This window comes from Fringilla coelebs (assembly GCF_963513975.1).
Source record: "Fringilla coelebs genome assembly, chromosome: 16".
NCBI lineage: Eukaryota > Metazoa > Chordata > Aves > Passeriformes > Fringillidae > Fringilla > Fringilla coelebs.
In genome coordinates, this window is record NC_140042.1 from 5451092 (window position 1) to 5471121 (window position 20030).

Consider the following 20030-nt stretch of genomic DNA (forward strand, 5'->3'; position numbering starts at 1 on the left):
TGGAATGATTTTAAATCAAAGATACTAAATACCTGAAGCTTGCATCCCTTATCAAGGCTTAAGCCTTGTAGAAAATAATTGAGGTTACCTGGTTGAGTAGTGGTTTTCAGGAGGAAGTTTGGCATAGCCAGCCAAAGGAATACAATCATTCAGGGAAGAAAGGGCTGTCTTACATGATGAGGAAGCACAAGGGTAAAGGTACATTTGTCCAAAGGTTAGATCATATAAAGGCCATTATTCAACAAATATGGGCCTTCAGCCTTGTAAATGCAAAGAAGGCAAGGAAGGAGGTGGATCTGATCCAGAGTAGGGAATGGTCAGCAGGGTCTCAGAGTGAACAGCTGCTGGGCACTCACCAGAGCCTCCTGTGCGGTGAGGAGATGTTGCAGCACAGCAGCCACCCAGAAGCTGGAGCAGCAAGTGTGTCGCAACATTTCTGAGATTTATTTTTTTATTAGTTTCCAAGAAATGGGCTGGAGGCAACGCTTTCCCCCAGAGCATGCCTAGGATGACTCAGCCCTGCCTGCTCATGAGCTAAGAGGCAGAGGGGCTGTAAAGACAGGCAGGAAGGAACATGGCTGGCACAGGATGCAGAACGTGGGCACTGCCATCAGGACTTGAAATGGCACATGCTCTGTGCCTGGGCAAAATGTTTTTTCCTGCAGGGTTTTCTTGGACCAGCAGCACCCTGCAGGGCAAAAGTTACGTGTTGCTGCTGCTCTCCTGGTATTTCACCTTGCCCTGGGAGCCTCTGAACTCATAAAAAGGCCTTTTAGAAAGAGACTTAAATTATCTCTGAAAAGCCAGGGGGAGTGTATATTGTGGTTTTTTTCCAAGCCAGGCTCTGAGTGCAATGCATTAAAATGACAAAGGTAAGTAAAAGTCTTGCGATGACAAGAAATTCCTGTCTCACTGATGTGTCTGGTACGTGTTTTGTGTTTCACTCCAGAGCCGAGCTGCTACGTGCTGCCCTGCCTGAGCACACAGAGCCGAGCACAAAACACCTGCCAGGCACTGACACTGCTCTGGGTGCATTCCTGGTGCAGCCAGGCCCCTCAAGGTGCTCGTGGCCCAGTTGTCCTCCATCTCTCATGCCCTTGTGGCATTCTGCCACCGCTTGTGACTGGTGGTACTGGTGAGGATGTGGGACGTTGAGTATTGGCCACGTAAAGGCAGCCAGACCACTGCCAGTCAGCCAGCCTGGGCCCCTAAAACACCAGCCCTGCCTCCTTTAACTTAAATGCCCCAAACTCTCTGCACCTCCCCTGCCAGTCCCATTCTTGACCAGCACTGCATCCCAGACTGCAGCCTTGGAGAATTCCTGCTGGCTTTTACTGAGATGGGTTCCTTATAAGCAATGGCAAAAGACACAGGAACCACTGAAAGGGGCCACATCAAGGAGCCTTGCAGAGCCACGTCCTGCCTCACACAGCAGTTGGGATTTTTGGAGTTAGAAATCCAGCTATTTCCTTTGAGGTGTTAGTGGCTGTCACTCTGTGCTGCTGAACGTGTCCTGGCTGCAGGCTGCCCACAGATCCCTGGGCTCACCTCTCTCATGCAGGGGTATGGAAGGTGGTGCAGCCCAGCTTTATCAGTTTGACCTGAAATCAACTGCATACTGTGACACCAGATAGATCAACAGCAACAGAACAAAATATTTAATGATTAAGTAGGTGATAAGGTCAGGCTTGCAGTAGCTAGACTGCAAATAGAGCAACAGCAAAACAAACGCACGCAAGCGCAGCAGCAGAGGCTTCCTTGTCACAGAGCACTCCCTGAGCTGAGCCCAGGAGCTGGAGCTGGGCCTGTGCTACAGCCCCCGACCCAAGTGCAACACCAGCACAGGTAGAAGGTGCAGAATCACTGTGAGAGTGCTGCCTTTAATTGTGTGAACTAAAGCTAGTGAGGTGAGTCTGTCTTTGCCAGAGGCTGCCGTACTTTGACATCCCTTCATATTCTTTCTCCGGTTTTTCCTTCCATTTGCACACAGCTCAGCTTTAGACAACAGTAACTTTAGTTTTATGCCCCATTTTCAGTTGAATGGACAATACTGTCCTTATTCATCACAACACACCTGGTAAATTTGGAATTAGGAGTCTGTGGATGGTAGTTCACCCTGCAGTCAGTGCAGAGAGTGAGAAATGACAACCTTACAGCAGCTGATTCATCCCCTGAAGCATCCTTTCTCTCTGTGAAGGGTAGAGAAGATCTACAGAGCAAGTACAGCCCCTGAGGTGCAGGTGGAGCAGGGAGCAGGGGCTGAGCCTCTCCCAGCTCTCTGCTGGAGCGTGGCCGTCCCTGCCCAGCCCCAGCTCCCCTGCCCTCGCACTGCCGCAGGCTGGTATCGCTTCAGCCGCGCTGATTCAGAAACTCTTCCCTTGCCATGGCTGCTCCTTTTCTGCCAGCTTAGGGATCTAAGATGGCCCAGTAAGGGATTGGACAAGTGCCAGAGCCAGCGTGAAGCCAGGAGAGGTGAGGGAGTGGTAGCAATGCCTTTCTGAGCCATTTCTGCAGAAGCAGAAAGCTGCTCAATTGGCCCCATCATAAATGGGCTGTTCAGCATGAAGTGCCTGGTGTGAGGTGGAAAGAACCCATTTCCCAAAGCACTTAGATGTTTTCTGATAACTGTCCCATGCCTGGGTCTTGGCATCAGCCCCTGTTACACCCTTGTGTCTGGGACTCTGTAATAAAGATAAGGCAGGTTGTATCACACAATGGAGGCTCAGTCTGAGGCTCAGCTGAACGACCATCCTGTGGAGATTTCCAGATCCTTGGAGTGTCTCTTGTCTCCAGCTGGGCAACTTATAATCAGCTCTGCTACAGGGCTTGGACTTTGGGCTGTACATTCCCCACAGAGGCTGCCAGGGGAGAGCTCTGATGGGTTGCATTTCAGAGGAGGTCTGAAGGCATTTCACTCTTTCAAACTGTCCTGAAAACAGCACCTCTGATGTGCTGTTCCAGGAATGAATCACAGTTTCTGAAAGCAGAACTCAGAGCTGTCTGAAGGGTTTGCATTATACAGACATTGCAATGGAGAAAATGTCACAAATGAGAGAAGATAAAATAACAGTGCCTGGTGTCTTCCTTCCCCTAAAGCTCAGGGACAGCTTTTCCCCACTGTAGCTAGATTTGCTTTAAAGCTTGAAGTGTTCACTACTCTAATGCTGTGTTGTTTGATCATTCACAGGGCACAGCACAAACCAGGTGAGGCATGGGAGTCAAGGTGAAGCCAACATCAGCAGTGAGATCCAGGTCTGACTTCTCCACTCCTGGAGGAGGCTGGAAAACAAATTTGCGGAGCAAGCCCGAAAAGAAGAGGAACAGCTCCATTCTGGCCAGTCCTTCACCAAGGCAAGCCCTTCGCCCTGAAAACAGCCAGGGCAGAAGTTAATGGTCAGCACTGTAACTGTTAGTGTTGATGTCTGAGACCTTCTAAACAGGAGGTACAGTCTGGAAGAGCTGCTCAGGTAGGAAATTTTCCCTTCCTTCTTTCTTTATATTAGAGGTGCTACTGATTTGGTCTCAAACTACACAGAAGTCTGTAGATACATGAAATTGTTCAGTGACTGTGAGTAAATCGATGTCTCCCATCTCTCCCAAAGAAGAGGTGGTTACCTACAGCAATGGTGGATAGGAGAAATGACCAGAAATCCTTTACCCTCTGCTCTGTGTCCCTGGCTTCCATACTTTCCTGAGATCAGGGGGAACTGCCGTTAGCCTTGCACCCACACCCCTCTTACCTATGGAGAATGGAATAAATGCTTCTCTCCTAATGAAGTTCCCATTGGCATCAAGGAAATGGGAAGGGTTGAACTGATCCGGGGTTTTCCAGTGTGACTCGTCATTCAGAGCAGAGGTCAGCAGTGGAATAATCTCCGTACCCTGAAAGGGATCAAAGAAACTCATGGAAAAGGAGAGCACTCCCTTACTTGAGCCAGACTTTATTTTTCCCAATGTGAAGAGGCAAATAAGACACGACAGACAGAACTGGTGAATGTTTCTCTGTCCCATCATGGCTCTGTCTGTTTTCAGTAACTGCTGTTTTATTTTTTGGACCACAGAACATTCCTTTCTTACAGAGTCAGATCTTTCAACAAAGGTAGAGGTCCCACATTTGACATAAAAGATTCAAACCAGTGTGATTTAATTAAATCTCTGGTTAATCATGATTCAAACAACTGTACCAGACCACAACCCATTGTATGTTTACAGTAATTATCCCGGATCTAAGACAAAGGGTCACAGCACAGATTAAACCATGCATCACCATGTCTTTAGTTATTTGTTTCTTCATCTGCTTTAAAGAAAGGTGTGAGGAATCTGTGCAGCACAAGCTGCCAGCCTCAGAGCTCACCTTAGGAATCACATAGCCTCGGAAATTCACATCGCTGGGAGTCGATCGGGATACGCCCATGGGGACAATATTGGCAAACCTTTGTATTTCGTGTATTACTGCTTCTGTGTAAGGCATTTTTTTCCTGTCCTCCAACTTAGGCAGCTCTCCTGGTTCAATGACATGGTTCATTTCTTCCTGAATCTTTCCTTGGAGGGAGGAAAGATAAAGAAGCTGATAACGATCTCATCTTTCAACTGAAATGGCTACCAGTTTGGCAGAGAGGAAGAAAAGGGGAAACTGTAAATATCTGGGAAGGGCAGGAGTGGGTAAGTCAGGGCATGGTGGGGTTCTTTCAGGTTTGTTTTTGGGCTAAGGCAGCTTGAATGGAGTCACTACAGTCCGTCTCATACCTGACTCTCCTTACACACCTTTGTTACCCCATAGCTCCAACAGAAACCAGATCAGAATCAGCTCCTGAGGGGACCTTCAGTGACGTAAGCCCATAGCCTGCAGGTGAATTACCAGGAGGGAGCTTTACTGTGTCTGTAGGCTGCCCCTCAGCCTCTCCCACTTGGCTGGGCTGGTTTATTGCAATCCAGATGAATAAAATTCCTTTGTAAAGTCAACGCTTGCTATCTCTCTCAGAGCACTGAGAATAATTAGTCTAGGCAACACGGAATGAGTTCCACTCCCTTCCACAACCAAAGCCTTAAGCATGCAACAATGAATTGTACAAGAGATGTGTCCTCCTTACTCTGAATTTCTGGGTATTTCATCATCAGCAGCAGCCCCCAGCGCACAGTTGTGGATGTAGTCTCAGTCCCAGCAGCAAAGAGGTCCAGGGTTGAAAACATCAGGTTTCCATTGCTGAATGCAGTGTGTGGTTTCTTTGACTCCTTCAAAACATGGGGGTAATACAGCAAGTGATACCTGTATGTGACTGTGTTGCCACCATTTTTATCTGCATTTTAGCCTTCTGTGACTTTATATGTGCTGGAAAACTGAATATTTAGTCTTTTAGCATTAGGGCCTATGCTGTGTGGAATTTGTCTGGTCCCAAGCATATGTGTAATCCCCAAGTCTAGATATTAGAAAAATTCCAATGAATTGGAATTTATTTACTGCAACACAGTTTATCACAGTACCATTCTTGCAGGAAGGTTTGGGATGATCCCCTCCTTATGTGTGCTGAGTGGGAACTTATTTCCCCTCCGTGGGATGTCTTGACAACTAAATCCCTTTAACCAGCAGTTCCAGTGGGGCCATGAGTGAATCCAGCACAGCTCAGTGTGTGAGCTTTGATATATGCTGCTCGCTGCACTTCTGTTTCCACTCACTGCCAGTCCCTGACAGATGGCCAATCCTAAGGGCTAGCTAAGTCAGAGCTAAGGGAAGGGAACAGAAAGGCACTCAGCTTTAAATACCTGTTTTTGCTTCACCAGAAAGGCATCAACAAAGCCTGTTAAGTCATTTTCATTAAGCTCCTCCTTGTGTTCCTGGAAGAGCTTCTGGAGAAAAGCATTCAGTTCAAGGATATTTTGTAGCACAGTCTTGGAAGCTCCAGACAGAAATCCAAGGGATGGGTAGAAGTTATATAACTGCAAGACAGGTTTTACTGTTAATTGACATTTTTGAGCACATACTGGTGTCTCAAATCACACTGCAGGTCCCTTGTCCTATGCCCTGACATTTGAGGCTGTAATTCCTCCCCTTCTACAGTCTAAGGAGCTCTGGATTCCTGCAGAAATAGAACATTCCTTCTGTAATTCAAGGAGCTAGGTTTGGGATTGTGCTTCTGCTCTTCAAAGAGGGTAAAATTGTTCCTTTTGTGAAGACTTTGGATTTTTTTTTCCTTTTACTAATAAGTTTGACAGAGTAAGTGCAGGAGCCTGTAAATCTGTGCATTGCAGATACAGAACCACAGATGTGATCTGTACAGGCTGACTGGCTGATAATGCTCTTGTTCTCAAAAAGAAATATGTGGGAGGCCAGAAGAACAAATGCTGAAACTGGATATTCCCCAAAAACCATAAAATTAAGCTCTTACCTGCACCATAGGGGAGCCCAACAGCTTAGTATTTTGATTTATCAGCTTGAGCAAAGTTAGAAATACTGGATCATCATATTCAAACCTCTCTCCAAACAATATAGAGCAGATGACATTGGATACAGCATTGTTGAGTATCATTTTTGTATCAAATGGTTTCCCTGTATTTCAAGCAATGAAAAGAAATGACAAAATGACTATGCTCATTTCAGTCTGGTTTCCTATGGAAATGTAGTCCTGGGCTCCCAAAGAAAACTCATTCCCCACCCAGAATTCATAGCAGGGAATTTTGTTTCAGTGTTTTAAGGCCTTGGTTCAATAACCTACTGCACTTTATGCTGAACTTTAACCATGAGATACCATTTGCTCAGAGTTAAACTTTCATTAACCTTTATTGTTCTGCTAGACCTGTTCTCTGTCTCTGGATGAAAGACTTGACACTCACCATGATAGGATTCAAAATATTTGATAAGGGAATTTACTTCCTCCAGGATTCGGATCTCAAGGGTTCTCTTTCCCATTCCAAAGTCTCTCAGTGTGGACAAGGTAAATCTTCTCATAGTTTTCCATAGCTCTCCATGGCTGAATGCTATGCCTAAAATAAAGGTGTAACATCCTGTGGTTCATAAATTTTCTTACACACTGGTGCCTTCTAAGATCACAAGAAGTGATCTGTAAGAGGACAGTACTCTGTGCTGTGAGGATGTAATGAACAGAGACAAAACTTATCCAAGCAGAAGGTCGGTTACCATTTCCTTGTGTCATTTTCCTGAAGATGGGTATTTCTGCTCTCTCTCCAAACTCTTCAGCATGATTTAAAAGGGCATCCTTGATGGTTTCATATCCAGCCAGCACGACGACCTTCCTGGGTCCAAAATGCACCGTGAAAACGTTGCCATATATCTTGGAAAGCTGTCAAGGTGAATAATTATGTTCATTCAAAGCCAGATCTGGACTCAAACACTAGTTCTGGCCACTTTAGGTGGCTTCTAGACCAAAAGGAGCCTCCCAGCCCTGCCTGATGTCTCCAGGTGCTGCTGTAATTCAAGTAGTGAGCAGCAGCTATCGATTGCCAGCATCTCTGCTTGCACCCTGTTTGCTCAACAAGGTGTCTGCTATCACTGCTCCTATCAGGGGAGTCAATAAAGTGCCACTGCATTCCTGTGGTGTTCTGCAGTAGCAGGCCAGCAATACCACCTTGTGAGGCTGGCTAAAGAATGCTGTAGCAGGCAGGCCTGTTTATTGTAGTGCTGGTGACCTGAGGCAAGCAGGCGTGCACACACCTTTGAGGCTGAAGCCACAAACACTGCAAAAACAAAGCCAGGCAATAACTCTTTCTTTCAGGACAGCACTTGTCTCTAATTATGGCAAGGTGGGTAGTGTTGCAGTCATTATGGAATTATTTGCTGGCCACCAGAAACTTGAATCTGACTAGGAAGCATATTCTGGTAGATAATGTCACAGGAGTGTTAGGCATTTATAACAAATTAAAAATGAATCATCTGTTCCCCTGAAAGGTGGCTTTGACAAGCTAATCATTCACTTGGTATTTTAGGCTTCGTTTGAACACACTGCAAGCCATCCTCTCCAAATGTCTTCTTGTTTCTGATGTGCCTGGGTTACCATTTTCTATGCATTAGATAGATTCCACAAATTGAATTTCAGATTAGAAGCAGCTCCTGTTATTACACCAGACAAATTGAATTTGTTTTCATCAAGCCGTGGTTTGACGGCTTGGGAGATAACATTAGCACTGGTTCTTCCATCCCTGGCAGCTCACAGAGCGTGTGGCAGAGCCAGGGGCAGGGAACCACAGCTGCCTCTGAGCCTTCCTCTGGCCATCTCCTTGCATTAGTGCTTCTTGGCAGCCCCTCTGGTTTTACTCAGCAGCACAAGTATTGGATGTGGCAGGCCTGAAAGCCCAAATAAAGCTTCTTGGTAGATTATGGGAAATTAGTCTTGTGCTGTCATGTGACATTTGTATCATAAAATCCCCCAGTACTGCCAAAAATAGTTCATAAATAGTTTCATACTGACATCCTCAAACATACCCAGGAGGTCAGAGACAGAAGCCCATCAGAACTGATCTCTGCACAATCCTCTGCCCCATAAATCAGGGCAGATGAGCACTGTGTGCCTGCTGTAGGAATTCTGTGCTTTGGCAACACAGGATTCCCTTTCTTCCACAGCTGACAGGAGGATTGCAGTGTCTGCACTGCCCTCCCACTGCAGGTGTTCAAGTGGCTGAAGGAGTTCTCTGGGGACCAGCTTTCCCCCACCACAGTGTCCAGTAAGCAGCACACAGGGCATGAGACAAGTCCCCCACAGCACCTCAACTGTCTCGACAGCAACCAGATAAAATCTGAATTCCCACTGAATTGTCCCCAGGTCCCTGTGGGAACACAGCAGCCACTTTCTCAAACAAACATTGCCCCTGGCTTTTTAATATTTAAGTTATTTTTTTCCCTCTCTCTCTCTCTTTTAGAAATAGAAGTATCCATGGAGCTGTGTAAGAAAAAGCAATTTGTTTAGCTAGACATATAAAATTCATGCATCCTGAGCAGTGTGTGCATGGGGAGGGCTGGGGAGGCAGAGTTGGGCTTTGCATGGCAGAGATATAGTCAGTTTTGGAAAAAAGTGTTCATAGGACACCCCCTTTCCCTCTGCTGTGGGGATGATACCTTTTCTTGCTTCATCCCTTCCATCCACCCATCCCTTCCTAGAGGTTTGGTGGCAGTGAGACATCTCTTGATGGCAGCAGCCTGTTTACCTGCAGCCTTTGAAGGGCTTGAAACACCAACAGGTTGGAGTAGACTGCAAGGGGTGGGTGGTCTGCACTTGAGTGTGCATAAAGAAAGGAGTTTGTGGTTTATATTCATATATATAAATACAAACATGTGCGTGTGTGTGTGTGCACCTCTGAAGGTAAAGTTGTTCTGCCTGTGTGCCACATATCTCACTGCTGCCCTCCCCACAAAGCAAGCACAACCACGTCTCTATTTCCCCAGCTGCATTTCTCATTGCAGGAATTGCAGGTTTGCCCCTGCCTGCTCGCTCAGCTCCTACCTCTGTCAGTGAGTGGAACGGCTTTTTCAGGTCCACCACGTTCAGGTTCCCGATCACAGGAAGAGGTCGTGGCCCAGGGGGCAAATTGCAAACTGACTTCTTGGAGCTGGAGAGAAAGTAAAGGAGAGCAAACAGCCCTGCTGCCAAACAGAGCAGCGAGCTGGAGCCCAGGTACTGCAGGAAACTCAGCACAGCCATGTCCAAAGGCAGCTGAGGATCTGAGCATCTTGGGGTCCCTTTATAGCCCTTCTGTCATTGCCTGAACACACCTTCTGAGGAAGTGGCTTTACACAGAGAAAAGGGCTCTGCTGACTTGTTTACGTCCACTCAGACCAGATGTACTCCATTTTCCTGCCAGATAAAACACCCTCTTTTATTCTGAACCACGGATTATCATAATCTGGAGCTCTTATTTCACCTACAACACTGGGACAAGGTGTTTGTTTTCCAGTGAATATCTGTGTTATGGACATGTTCTCTATGTGATTTCAGGGTCAGAACTCAAGGACAGGAGCCATGCTGGACTGCTGTCACTGTGCCAGGCCACAGGACTCAGCAGGAGCCCTGGTGATGCAATGGAGGAAGCAGGACACAGGAGGGAAAGCCCACAACAATGCATGGCCCAGGGTGCACCTGGCAAGCCAGCCCATGGGGAGAACAAGACTGACCATGGACAAGCTGGAATGGTGGGATGAAGATGTGCTAATTCAGGACTGCTGACAGGAGCAGATCTATGTACAGGTGACAGCTTTGATTCTTTTTGCTTTTCTGTCGCCCTAGTAAAACCACCTCCTTGAGCAAATCAGTGTTTTTTATTGCTAGCATTGTTATTTTCTTTGTCCCAAAAATCCCCTACCAGCAATCCCAAAATGCCCCTGACACCATGTCAGTCACTATTTGGCAGTTTAGTGCCCAGAGAACTGTGTGCCTGGATGGCCGAGCCCGCCTCAGCAATTGGTGATGACTCTCTGTTTATGAACAGCTGCATGCCATCCTCTGGGAGAAACTGTTCCCTGCAGGCAATCCTGCCTAGATTGGGAAAGAGATCCTGAATCCTTGTAAGCTGGGAGGAGCCAGGATCAGACTGCAGCTGGCCAGGCAGAGGATGGAGGTGCCAGGCAGGAGGAGCACATGGCAGCAGTTCTGGCCCTGCAGGTACTGAGTCATGTCCCAAGCCCAAGCAAGAGCCCACGTGCCCAGGTGACAGCTCCAAGAGCCACCCCCACCCTCTGCATCCTCGGGGGATGGCAACAAAGCAGAAGGGACCAAGAACAGGGAGCCACTTGTTGAAATGGTGGCTCTGGGGGAAGGGGCTGCTTTGATGCTCTATCCCATATTCTCCAGTGGGGATATTTTACTCCCCAGTTGCAGATTCTGGCAGATTACTGGGCTGTGCTGCTGTTCAGCCCTTTAGAAATCTTTAGTTTAATAATTCTTTTGCAAGAATTCTCCGAGGCTCCCAGGTGCAGGCTACACTGATGGGAAAATGATGATTATTTATTAATAATAATAAAAGTACATTAGCCAAAGGCAAGGGGAATCAATAAACTCTAACTAGATTGACATGAAAAAGCTGCCTGCTCTCCAAGGCTTGTTATCAGGAGTGGAGTTTTTCACAAGGAGGAATTTTCCTGTGCAGGCAGGGTGGGCACAGAAAGGAGGGCAATGGATGGTCACGTCCATCTCAAGATTTGCTGCACGGCTGAGAGGTCTTGGCCTGCACCCTCCTCTCCCAGACATTTCCAAGAATATCCTGTTCTGCCAGATTCTTCTCTGAGCAAATGGTGGGACTACTGGGACTCCTGAGAATTTATAATAAGCAGTAAGAGGGAGGAAAAAACCTTGCATGGGACCAGTTGGGTACCAAAGGAGGAAATCTGTTGCTGTTGAAGTAGAGCTGGCTGCTGCCAGAGCAAGAAAAATCACCTTCCCTAGGCTTCAGTCTGTGGTGACAATATAGGTGAGACCCTTTCTCAAGCAGTGAGCCCATGGACTTGCAGCCTGCTGGACTGAAGCCCTGTGAGAAATGAGGGATGAGCTCTCCAGAGGGAGGGAATCTTTGCAGTTTTAAAATAGAGCCAGTGTGATGCCCTCAGCCCCACTCCTTCCTCACATCCCTCAGCTTCCAGGGTGCAGTCCTGAACACAGCCTCACAGGTGAGGATCCCACACAGGACTGAGGTAAAACATTGCTCCCAGCTCACATCTCGGCTTTCTACCAGCCCAAGGCAGAACCCCCTTCAGGTGAGCAGAGTTTGTGAGCACAGCTCAGGGGACTCATCAGTTCCTCCTGGACAATGAGCCTGCATTCAAACACCACAGGAACTCCTGTGTGCTCATCTGGAGAAGGTCACATCACCTCCTCATGGCACACAGGTTAACAGAGCTACAGTAACTGCAGGATAATGCAGGGAAAGGGTTTTTATAAGGCCATAATTCAGTCAATGACTGCTGATAACATCATAAACCAGGAGAGTGAGCACCAAGTGCTTGTGTGCCTTGCAAGGCTCTGCCACTGCTTTACAGCCCCTGGAGATGCCTATCAGCCCATGCATTGTTATCAGGGACATATAAAGCCTGAGCACACCCTATTAAACATTAACATTTTTAAAGAGCCAGATGTGTTAAAACTCAGGCTGCTCCTCACTAATGGATTTTGCTTGCCTTGACAAATGCCAGTGCAAAAAGAAATCAAAAGCTTTCCGACTCTGACCTCTTTCAATTTTTCATCATTATTGCATTGTTTTATTGGATTACACCCACTTCTTCCCACCCTGCAAATCTATATTTCTACAGGATCACTACAGGGTTGTGATCAGTATCTCAACTTTGCTCATTTTTATACAAATGATTCCTTAATTTCTTTTCTTTCATCTGTCAAATCAGTGTGGGCTGCAAATCTACTCTGGGAAGAAAGACTCCTGGAAAAATATTTTTTTAAATCTTTATTAATTAGCCTTTAAAAAAAAAAAAAAGAAATTCCTAGGTTGTTTGGATTTTTTTTTCCATGTTCTGAGTTGAAAGATTTTATGTGATGAGTCTGGTCTTTGGGAGGAGAAAAAAAAATCTGTGCATGAGATTAGTGAATTGTCCCTGTGCAGAGCCTAAGGTGAGAGTATTTCCCACTTGTGTTAAGCATTTACCATTCTTGGGAACTTTGCTGCTTTTAAAAGCCTCCTTCTTGGACTGAATAGATGCCATTCCTTCATGAGCCTCACTCAGTGAGAAAACACATGGGAGATCCTTGGCTTTGGTGCAGGTAATGTACTTTTTAATATGCATATCTACAAAAATATTTGCAGTAAAATCCCTAGATTTGTACTAGAACCATGATCTTCCAGATCTACATTTACACCAACAAGTCAAGGCAGCCTGACCTGGGAGGTGAGTATTGAGTAGGTTGGGTTATGAAGAGATGATTTTCAAAATACAGCTCACAAATCAAATGTCTCAACACAGCTCCAAGGATTTTTTGTTCTGTCTCTCTCAACAACGTATTGCAGAAATTTTGTTAATCCAAGAAATTTCAGGCATATTATGAAGGGTGATTAGTTGGTATCTACTAAGGGGGGTCCCAGCATCTTCCTTTTGGGCCCCTCTCTTAGTGCAGGTGGAGATGTGGATTTAGATGAACCAGAATTGCAAGGAGCAATTTAAGATGAAAGTTTGTTTCACCTCTCAGTGCAGCGTTGCTATTTCTACAACATTCCTCTTTAAACTGATGAGGCTTTGGCTCAGTAATAACAGAAAATGAGCTATCACTCTGTACATCTTTATGGAGCACAGAACATATTAAGGCCCTGACCTTATTGGCATGAAACTACCATTTCCCTGTAAGTGCAAAACAATAATATTTCATTAATCATCCACAACAGAAATCCCCATTCCCCAGACTGTTCTGGCAATATTCTGCATTTTTGCTTGTCTAGGAACCTGAATCAAAAGGGAGAAAAATGGTTTACAACAGCCTGTGGCAGTGATGGAGCAAGAGGCCTTATGTAAGAGCTGGCGGCGTGCTCGGCTGGCGGAGGTGAGGCGCAGCAGTGAGTGATCCTGGGAGGATGTTTCTCTGAGGTGTGTTCTCTGCCTGGGCTGGGAACAGCAGTCTCAAGGGCACAAATTCCAGCATCTGAATGTGCTTGGTCTTGTTCAGCTCATTAATTTCCTACAGCTATCCCAAGTCAAGCGACGAAATCCCCTGGTGCTTTACTCCGAGCCTTTCATGGCTTGTCAATAAATTATTTTCCAATTAAGTACCTGATAATTTGAGTCTGCAGGCTCTTAGAAGAGGCAGCGTGGTGAGAGAGAGAGAAAATAATGGAAGTCGTGGACTTTTCCCTGCCCATAAAATGAAGAAAGGTTCTTCTCTGAAGTATTACTCAATTTGGTGCTTCCACAATGTGTAATAACTCCTTCTGAGGAAATGTTTGTCCAGCTGATGGATAAACACCACTACTGGAGTAAGTTTTCAGCACTACCTGACAACTGGAAACAGAACAGTTTTAAATGTTACTTCAGTCCATAATTAATGATGAACAGGATTGATTCAAGCAAAGGATTTTTATTTCTTTTTCAGTCGATCAAGCTGTGTAACCTGAAAGGGGAAGAACCAAGATTTTTCCCTAGTTTGGGAAATCTAATTTGAGGATTTAAATTTTTGGCAAGGGCTCAGGACTCCCTGCTAGAGATACTGTGAAACACCATGAATTATCTAAACTCTCTTGTACAACAGGCACCCTTTTGCTGAAGCAGCTATTTCAGATTTCCCTGATGCAGTCAGTCTCTTGCTCCTTTGAAAGATAATATGTGAAAAGCATTTAATTCTGTTTGTGGCACTGCTCTTTGTGGCTCTGTTTTTGTTGAGTCCTTTTGGAACTGGTTGGTTTAATCCACAAATGAGGTTTTTTTCCTTCACAATGATTTTCTAATGGGGGTTTTATTCGATCTCCTTGGGAAAAATTTATCCTGAGTTGCTGAAGCAACTGCTGTATTAGATTGTATGAGAACCTGTACCTTTAAAGGAAATTCTAGAAGGTGCAACTGGCATTTACAATAAAAACATTAAGTAATCATAACCAAACACCTGCTACTATACATGGCCTGAATTTGAGTAACTACAGCATTTAAGACTCCAAAGAAAAACCCTGAGTTAATAGGGAAAAAAAATGGATATAATAAAATATACCAGGTTCATGTAACCTTTGCAGAGAATCATAGAATGATTTAGGTTGGAAAAGACCTTTAAGATCATTGAGCCCAACTGTTCCCCCAGTGCTGCCACTGAAATCATGTCCCCAAGTGCCACATCTACATGGCTTTTAAATACCTCCAGGGATGGGGGCTCCACCCCTGCCCTGGGCAGCCTGGGGCAATGCTTGGGGAAGTGAATTTTCCTGATATCCCCACTGATACCCAGCTGGGTGTCATCCACAACCTCACTGAGTGTGCCCCCCATCCCATCACCCAGATCCTTCTAGAGGTGTGAAACAGAGCTGGAGAGGGCTGGTGCTGTCTGCCTGGGAATAATTCCACTGTGGGATCTCTGCACATCTTTTTCCTTTGACTTCCTCCTTCATCACATGGGAAATCAGCAAGCTGGCCACTGTGACAGAAAGGAAGGAATGTAATTTGGGCAGTTTGCTAAAATCAAGTGCCTTGACACGTCAGTTAAACGTGTTCAGATAAACCAAAGTTACTTCCCTGCTGCTCAGTTGTCTGAAATCTGGGAGACAGTTTGCTGCATTTATTTATGAAAGAGGAGTATCTCCCTTTTACCATTAAGTGTTATAACGAAGTCAAGTGGAAAAATGCTATTTACTGTATAATAAAACCCATCTATTGTTCATAGCCCTGAAAACCTAATAATAAAACCTTATATTTCAAGCTGTGCAAACCAGTTGCTTATGTAATAGAACATGGTGTAATTTTCCATTTACAATTTCAATACTGTAATAAGAAAGCAATCAAAGCATAAACAAAAGACACTTTAAATGGAGCTGCAGTTAATATTTCCATAATGGCTGTCCTTAAAAATTGAAGCTATTTCATTTCTTTTTTTTTCCCTAGCTTTGAATTCTTCCTGCTTAGCTCAGTCATTTAATTAAAAGAAAATCAACTTAAGAAAGATAAAATACTGTCTTAAACCAATTGCAGCTATGGGCAAAGGAGAAAAAATGTCAGTGTAATCCACGGTTAACACTTGGTGAGTTAAATTAAACCTATTTCTCATCCTCCTTTCAGAAGAAGATTGTGAATCTGCAGAGTTTGTGCTGTAAACCTGCAGGCAAAAGGGGTGTTTTTCTTTGTTGTGCATCTTGAGGATCTGGAAGTTCACCATTTCTCCAGCTTTCTGCCAGCACCCCCTTGGTTTCACTGCTGTCCCCCACCATTTATGCCACAGGATGGGAGCCCATGTGCTTGTAGGAGGTAAAAATAACTCTGTGCTGTCCCTGGGCTTTGTGCACAACCTAAACCACAGGACTGATGAGAGATGAGGAACCACATGGTGGCCAGCACGGGCGGCTGATGGTTGAGCAGAATGGGGACAGTCCATCCCGAACCCTGCTGGGTTTCTGTGCAAGTTCATCCTGCCTTCCTGCCAGAGCCGTCCCCAGGGCTCTGCGATCACACACCAGCCACAGCTGGGCCCAGAAAATGGGCTTCTAGCTCAGGACACAGAGCTCAGCAGGGACAGGTGAGGAATTTATTCTTCAGGCAGAAGGGAAGGAGGAGCCTGGCCTCAGCCCTGCGCAGAAAAGGGAAAGATTGGACAAGGCTGGGTCCTTTATTGCAGACAGCAGGCTCCAAGTTTGGCTCTTTCCTCCTCCATTTCCCAACTCACAGATGCCGAGGACAGACGGTTTTTCCGGGCTACTCCACAGGCAGGCAGCCCCCGACCATCGCAGCAGCCATTCACAGGAACGAATGACAGACTCACGGAATCCCAGAGCATCCTGAGCCGGGAGGGACCCACAGGGACCCCAAAGCCCTGCACAGCACAACGCAGAACCGGGCTACAGTCAGAGGGGGGTTGCTCTGGGAGCATTCAGAGGGGAATGAGGACAGTGGCACGGGGCTCCGTGGCAATCGGTTCATGCCGCAGAGGCTGTTGGAGCCCGGGCCGCAGGGACGGGAGCGGCCCTCCCGCTCCGGGCCCGGCCCAACATGGCGGCCGGCGCCGTCTCCATGGCGACGCGCGCAGCGATCCGGTTGCCACAGCAACGCGCACGCCGTTTCCATGGCGGCGCGGCCCCGCCCTCTCTGGGCGGTGGCGGTCACGTGGCCCCGCTCGATGCGCTCGGCGCGCGGCTCCCCCCGGCGGCGGGAACGAGCGGAGGGACCGGGAGCGACCGGGAGTGACCGCAGGGTGACCGCAGGGTGACCGCAGGGACCGGGCCCGCCCGCCCCCACGCCCGGCAGCAACATGTCCACCGCCATGAACTTCAGCAGCAAGAGCTTCACGCCGCGGCCGCCGGACAAGGGCGCGTTCCCGCTGGATCACTTCGGTGCGGTAGCGAGGCCTAGCGCCGGGCCTGCCCCGCGCCCCCGCGGCCCGCGGGCCCCGCGGCGGCCCCGGGCGCGGCGGTAGCGCGGCCCTCGCTGTGTGTTGCAGGGGAGTGCAGCGCCTTCAAGGAGCGCTTCATGGAGTGTCTCCGCCAGAGCGGCTACGAGAGCGCGGCGTGCCGGCAGAGCGCCATGGCCTACCTGGAGTGCCGCATGGACAGGCGAGTGGCCCGGCGGGGACAGCGGGGAGCGCTCGGTGGGGCCGGGAGGGGTCCGTGAAGGGCACAGATGCTCCTGTGGCATCTGCAGGTTACCTGCCTTGTGGTTTCCAGGCCGTGTGGAGGGATAACAAGCAACTAAGATATTAGACACTGTCTTACTCACCATTTTTTGCACACTCAAGCCTGCAGCCACAGGCAGGTGAGGATCCCACACAGGACTGAGGTAAAACATTGCTCCCAGCTCACATCTTTGTCTTTCTACCAGCCCAAGGCAGAACCCCCTTCAGGTGAGCAGAGTTTGTGGGCACAACTCAGGGCACTCATCAGTGCCTCCTGGACAATGAGCCTGCACTTAAACACCACAGGAACTCCTGTGTGCTCATCTGGAGAACGTCACATCACCTTCTCCAACTACAATTATTACAAAAACTACAAATTACAATTATTACTACAAAACTACAATTATTACTATGAGAATAATCAAGCCTATTCCAAGGTGCAAAGCTCCAACCATCAAACAAACTGTCTAGCCAAGATCTGTTGTAATTTGGTTAGCTAAATCCTTTCGGTTTTGTAGCTGTTTATGAATAGGAACAGAATGATCAGATAAGTTCATACAACGTAATCCTTCAAAGTCTTCACAGCCATGCCCATGTGCTAGTAAAAGAAAGTCAGTGGCAGCTCTGTTTTGTAAAGTGGCTGACTGCTTCTTTATCTGTCAACAAATCACTGATGACAGCAGAGGTGGTATTTACTTCCTTCCTGAGCCAACACCCCAACTCAGGTTGGGGGCAGCTTCCACCCTGCGCAGTGGCCAGTGTGAAACTTTTTTTTTGTTTTGTTTTCATCTGTGGTTACAAGTTAAACTTTTAACTTGCAGCCCATACTTTGCTCACCTTCTGCACGGCCTGCTCAGTGAGAGGTGACTGTGTTCAAAATGCCTACAAGGGCTGTGTGTAACTTAACAATGAATTATCAGAGCCACTGGTATTTTTCTTGCATACATTAATGCAATTGAGTCTTAATTAATGCTGAGTTCAAGTGGAAATAATTGGGCCTGTTAGCCCCTTAGAAATATGTTTCAAGTTAAAAGTTTCTGTCTGTCAGATCAAGTGAAGAAAGTGTTGGTGATTGGTTTTCCAGGGATGTTTCCATTCATGCATTGCTTTGCAATTCTTCCTGTACAAGGGTGAGCCAGGGAACTTTGAATAATGCACAGATTTCCCTGTAGCTAGGGAAAATACATTTCAAATCAAAAACTAGTGTGAAAATCACTACAGCAAAGTCTAGTGGCACCACAAAGGCTGTTCTAAACCAGATTCATTTGAAAGTGTAAATGGAATTGGTAGTATTTTAGGAAGCTCTTATGCAATGTGTTAATTAAAAATAACCAGGAGTCAGGTCTTTTTCTTAGAAACTCTTAGTACCTAAAATAGGGAAACAACACATTTAATTGGGAAACCACTGTAAAGGGGGGGAAATAATTGCTGAGTGTTGCTTTCCTTAAAGTGAATTTTCTGAGGTCTTGTCAAACAGCAGTCACTCTGTATAGATGTCTTGGCTCTGTTTAGGGTAAATAATAGTAATGAAATAGAAAATGCTGCTGTTCTCTTGGTTATAGGCTGTGTTCTCTAAAGTGTTTTTTGTTGTTTCCTTCTTTTTTACTTAGGCAACTCATGGCTAATGAACCACTGGAAAAATTGGGATTTAAAGACCTGATAAAGGAGAAATCAGAAGAAAAACCTGAGAAGTCGTGATGAAGACAGACAACTTTGCTCCTCATGAAGGGAAAGCATGACTCTGAATGTAGTACATATTGTACATTTTGTTCATATTGCAATAGGAAGTGTTTCCTGAAAGAACCTTTTTTTCCAAAGTTTAATTGTCCTAAAATAAGATTTTTCTTTCAATGAGCAAAAGTACTGCCTTTGTCTGCTTTGCTCAAGTATTTCTTAACTTCTTTATTTTAATTTCTCTAGAGGCAAAACAGTTACAGCCCGAAGTGTTCTCCCTGTCTCTGCAAGAACAGTGAAGTCTTATTTTAAGGGGACAAAAACCCAAACCAAACAATCCTTTATTGTGTAGGTCTTGAACTACTGATTAATCTTCTGTGGGTAGGACTGATATGCTCACAGCAGTTACTTGCCAGATGGAAATAAAGCTGTTGTACTTTAAAATTGATTTTTATTAAATAATGGCATCAGTCCCCATCCCTGGGGTGCTCTCCCCCTGCTATGGAACACCTTGGGGTCCTGGGGGTGTGTTTGAGTACTTGAGGCAGTGTTTTTTTCAGTCATTTCATCTACCATGATTGTTGGGAGAGTGTTTCTAGTTCCAGGCACCAGTCAGGGAGTGATTCTGCTTTTATTTACCATGCCAGCAGTGTTCACCTAATTTTTTCATCATTTAACTGGGAACAGTGGTATTTCTCTTGCATGTTCTAATGCAGTTGAAGTCTTTCTTAATTAATGTTGAGTTCAAGCAGAAATAATTTGGCCTGCTGGCCAAACGTGTTTCAAGCAGGCAATAAATTTGTAAATCTCTGGATGTGTTTCCCACTCTGTGTTCTGCCCTGTTATCCCTGCTGCTTTTGTTTTTGTTTTTAACCCAGTGAATCATCTCTCTGTGTATCTGGCTCTCTCTGCCAAGGCAGTTCCCCAGTGCTTCCCTCTTTATCTGGTGTCCCCTCTCTGATAGATCTCACCTCCCCTGCTGGCTGCTTTTGCTTCTGCCTCTCTCCACCGTGCATCTGCTCATACCAAAGTCCAGGGAAGGGGGAAAGAACATTTTCTGCTCTTTATACTGATCATTGGGGCTGAGATTTGAATTGCTGCTCTGTCTAATCTGATGGAACAGAG

General features: G+C 46.3%; 2 protein-coding genes and 1 long non-coding RNA gene across 4 annotated transcripts; 2 read left to right on the top strand and 1 right to left on the bottom strand.

Moving 5' to 3' along the window:
- Nucleotides 1-3177: 3177 nt before the first annotated feature.
- Nucleotides 3178-9950, bottom strand: LOC311160199 (cytochrome P450 2K1-like; the record flags this gene model as incomplete). The annotated part of the gene is made up of 9 exons (XM_084216749.1): nt 9450-9950; nt 7133-7295; nt 6829-6978; nt 6384-6544; nt 5761-5934; nt 5091-5232; nt 4355-4542; nt 3741-3882; nt 3178-3365 (listed from the first exon to the last, which is right to left on the bottom strand). The coding sequence occupies exons 1-9, from the start codon at nt 9645-9647 to the stop codon at nt 3178-3180; spliced, it is 1506 nt and encodes a 501-aa protein (XP_084072875.1). The 5' UTR covers nt 9648-9950.
- Nucleotides 3367-15314, top strand: LOC311160201. Of its 2 annotated transcripts, XR_014616559.1 has the most exons (5): nt 3367-3467; nt 4495-4662; nt 6790-6929; nt 9942-10190; nt 13378-15314. It is a non-coding gene; the product is annotated as an uncharacterized lncRNA (long non-coding RNA). The 2 variants fall into 2 exon arrangements; XR_014616560.1 differs by lacking the exon at nt 6790-6929.
- A 1186-nt stretch (nt 15315-16500) lies between these two features.
- On the top strand, nt 16501-19719 carry COX19 (cytochrome c oxidase assembly factor COX19). Its single transcript, XM_084216494.1, has 3 exons — nt 16501-16953; nt 17061-17172; nt 18842-19719. Exons 1-3 carry the CDS (start codon nt 16872-16874, stop codon nt 18927-18929), a joined length of 282 nt encoding a protein of 93 aa, XP_084072620.1. The 5' UTR covers nt 16501-16871; the 3' UTR covers nt 18930-19719.
- Nucleotides 19720-20030: the final 311 nt, after the last annotated feature.

Excerpts from the sequence above, each read along its gene's own strand:
- COX19 (XM_084216494.1), top strand. The coding sequence starts at position 16,872 with ATGTCCACCGCCATGAACTTCAGCAGCAAGAGCTTCACGCCGCGGCCG. Across the intron at positions 16,954-17,060 it reads GTTCCCGCTGGATCACTTCG|GGGAGTGCAGCGCCTTCAAG; the intron begins GTGCGGTAGCGA and ends TGTGTGTTGCAG. Across the intron at positions 17,173-18,841 it reads CTGGAGTGCCGCATGGACAG|GCAACTCATGGCTAATGAAC; the intron begins GCGAGTGGCCCG and ends TTTTTTACTTAG.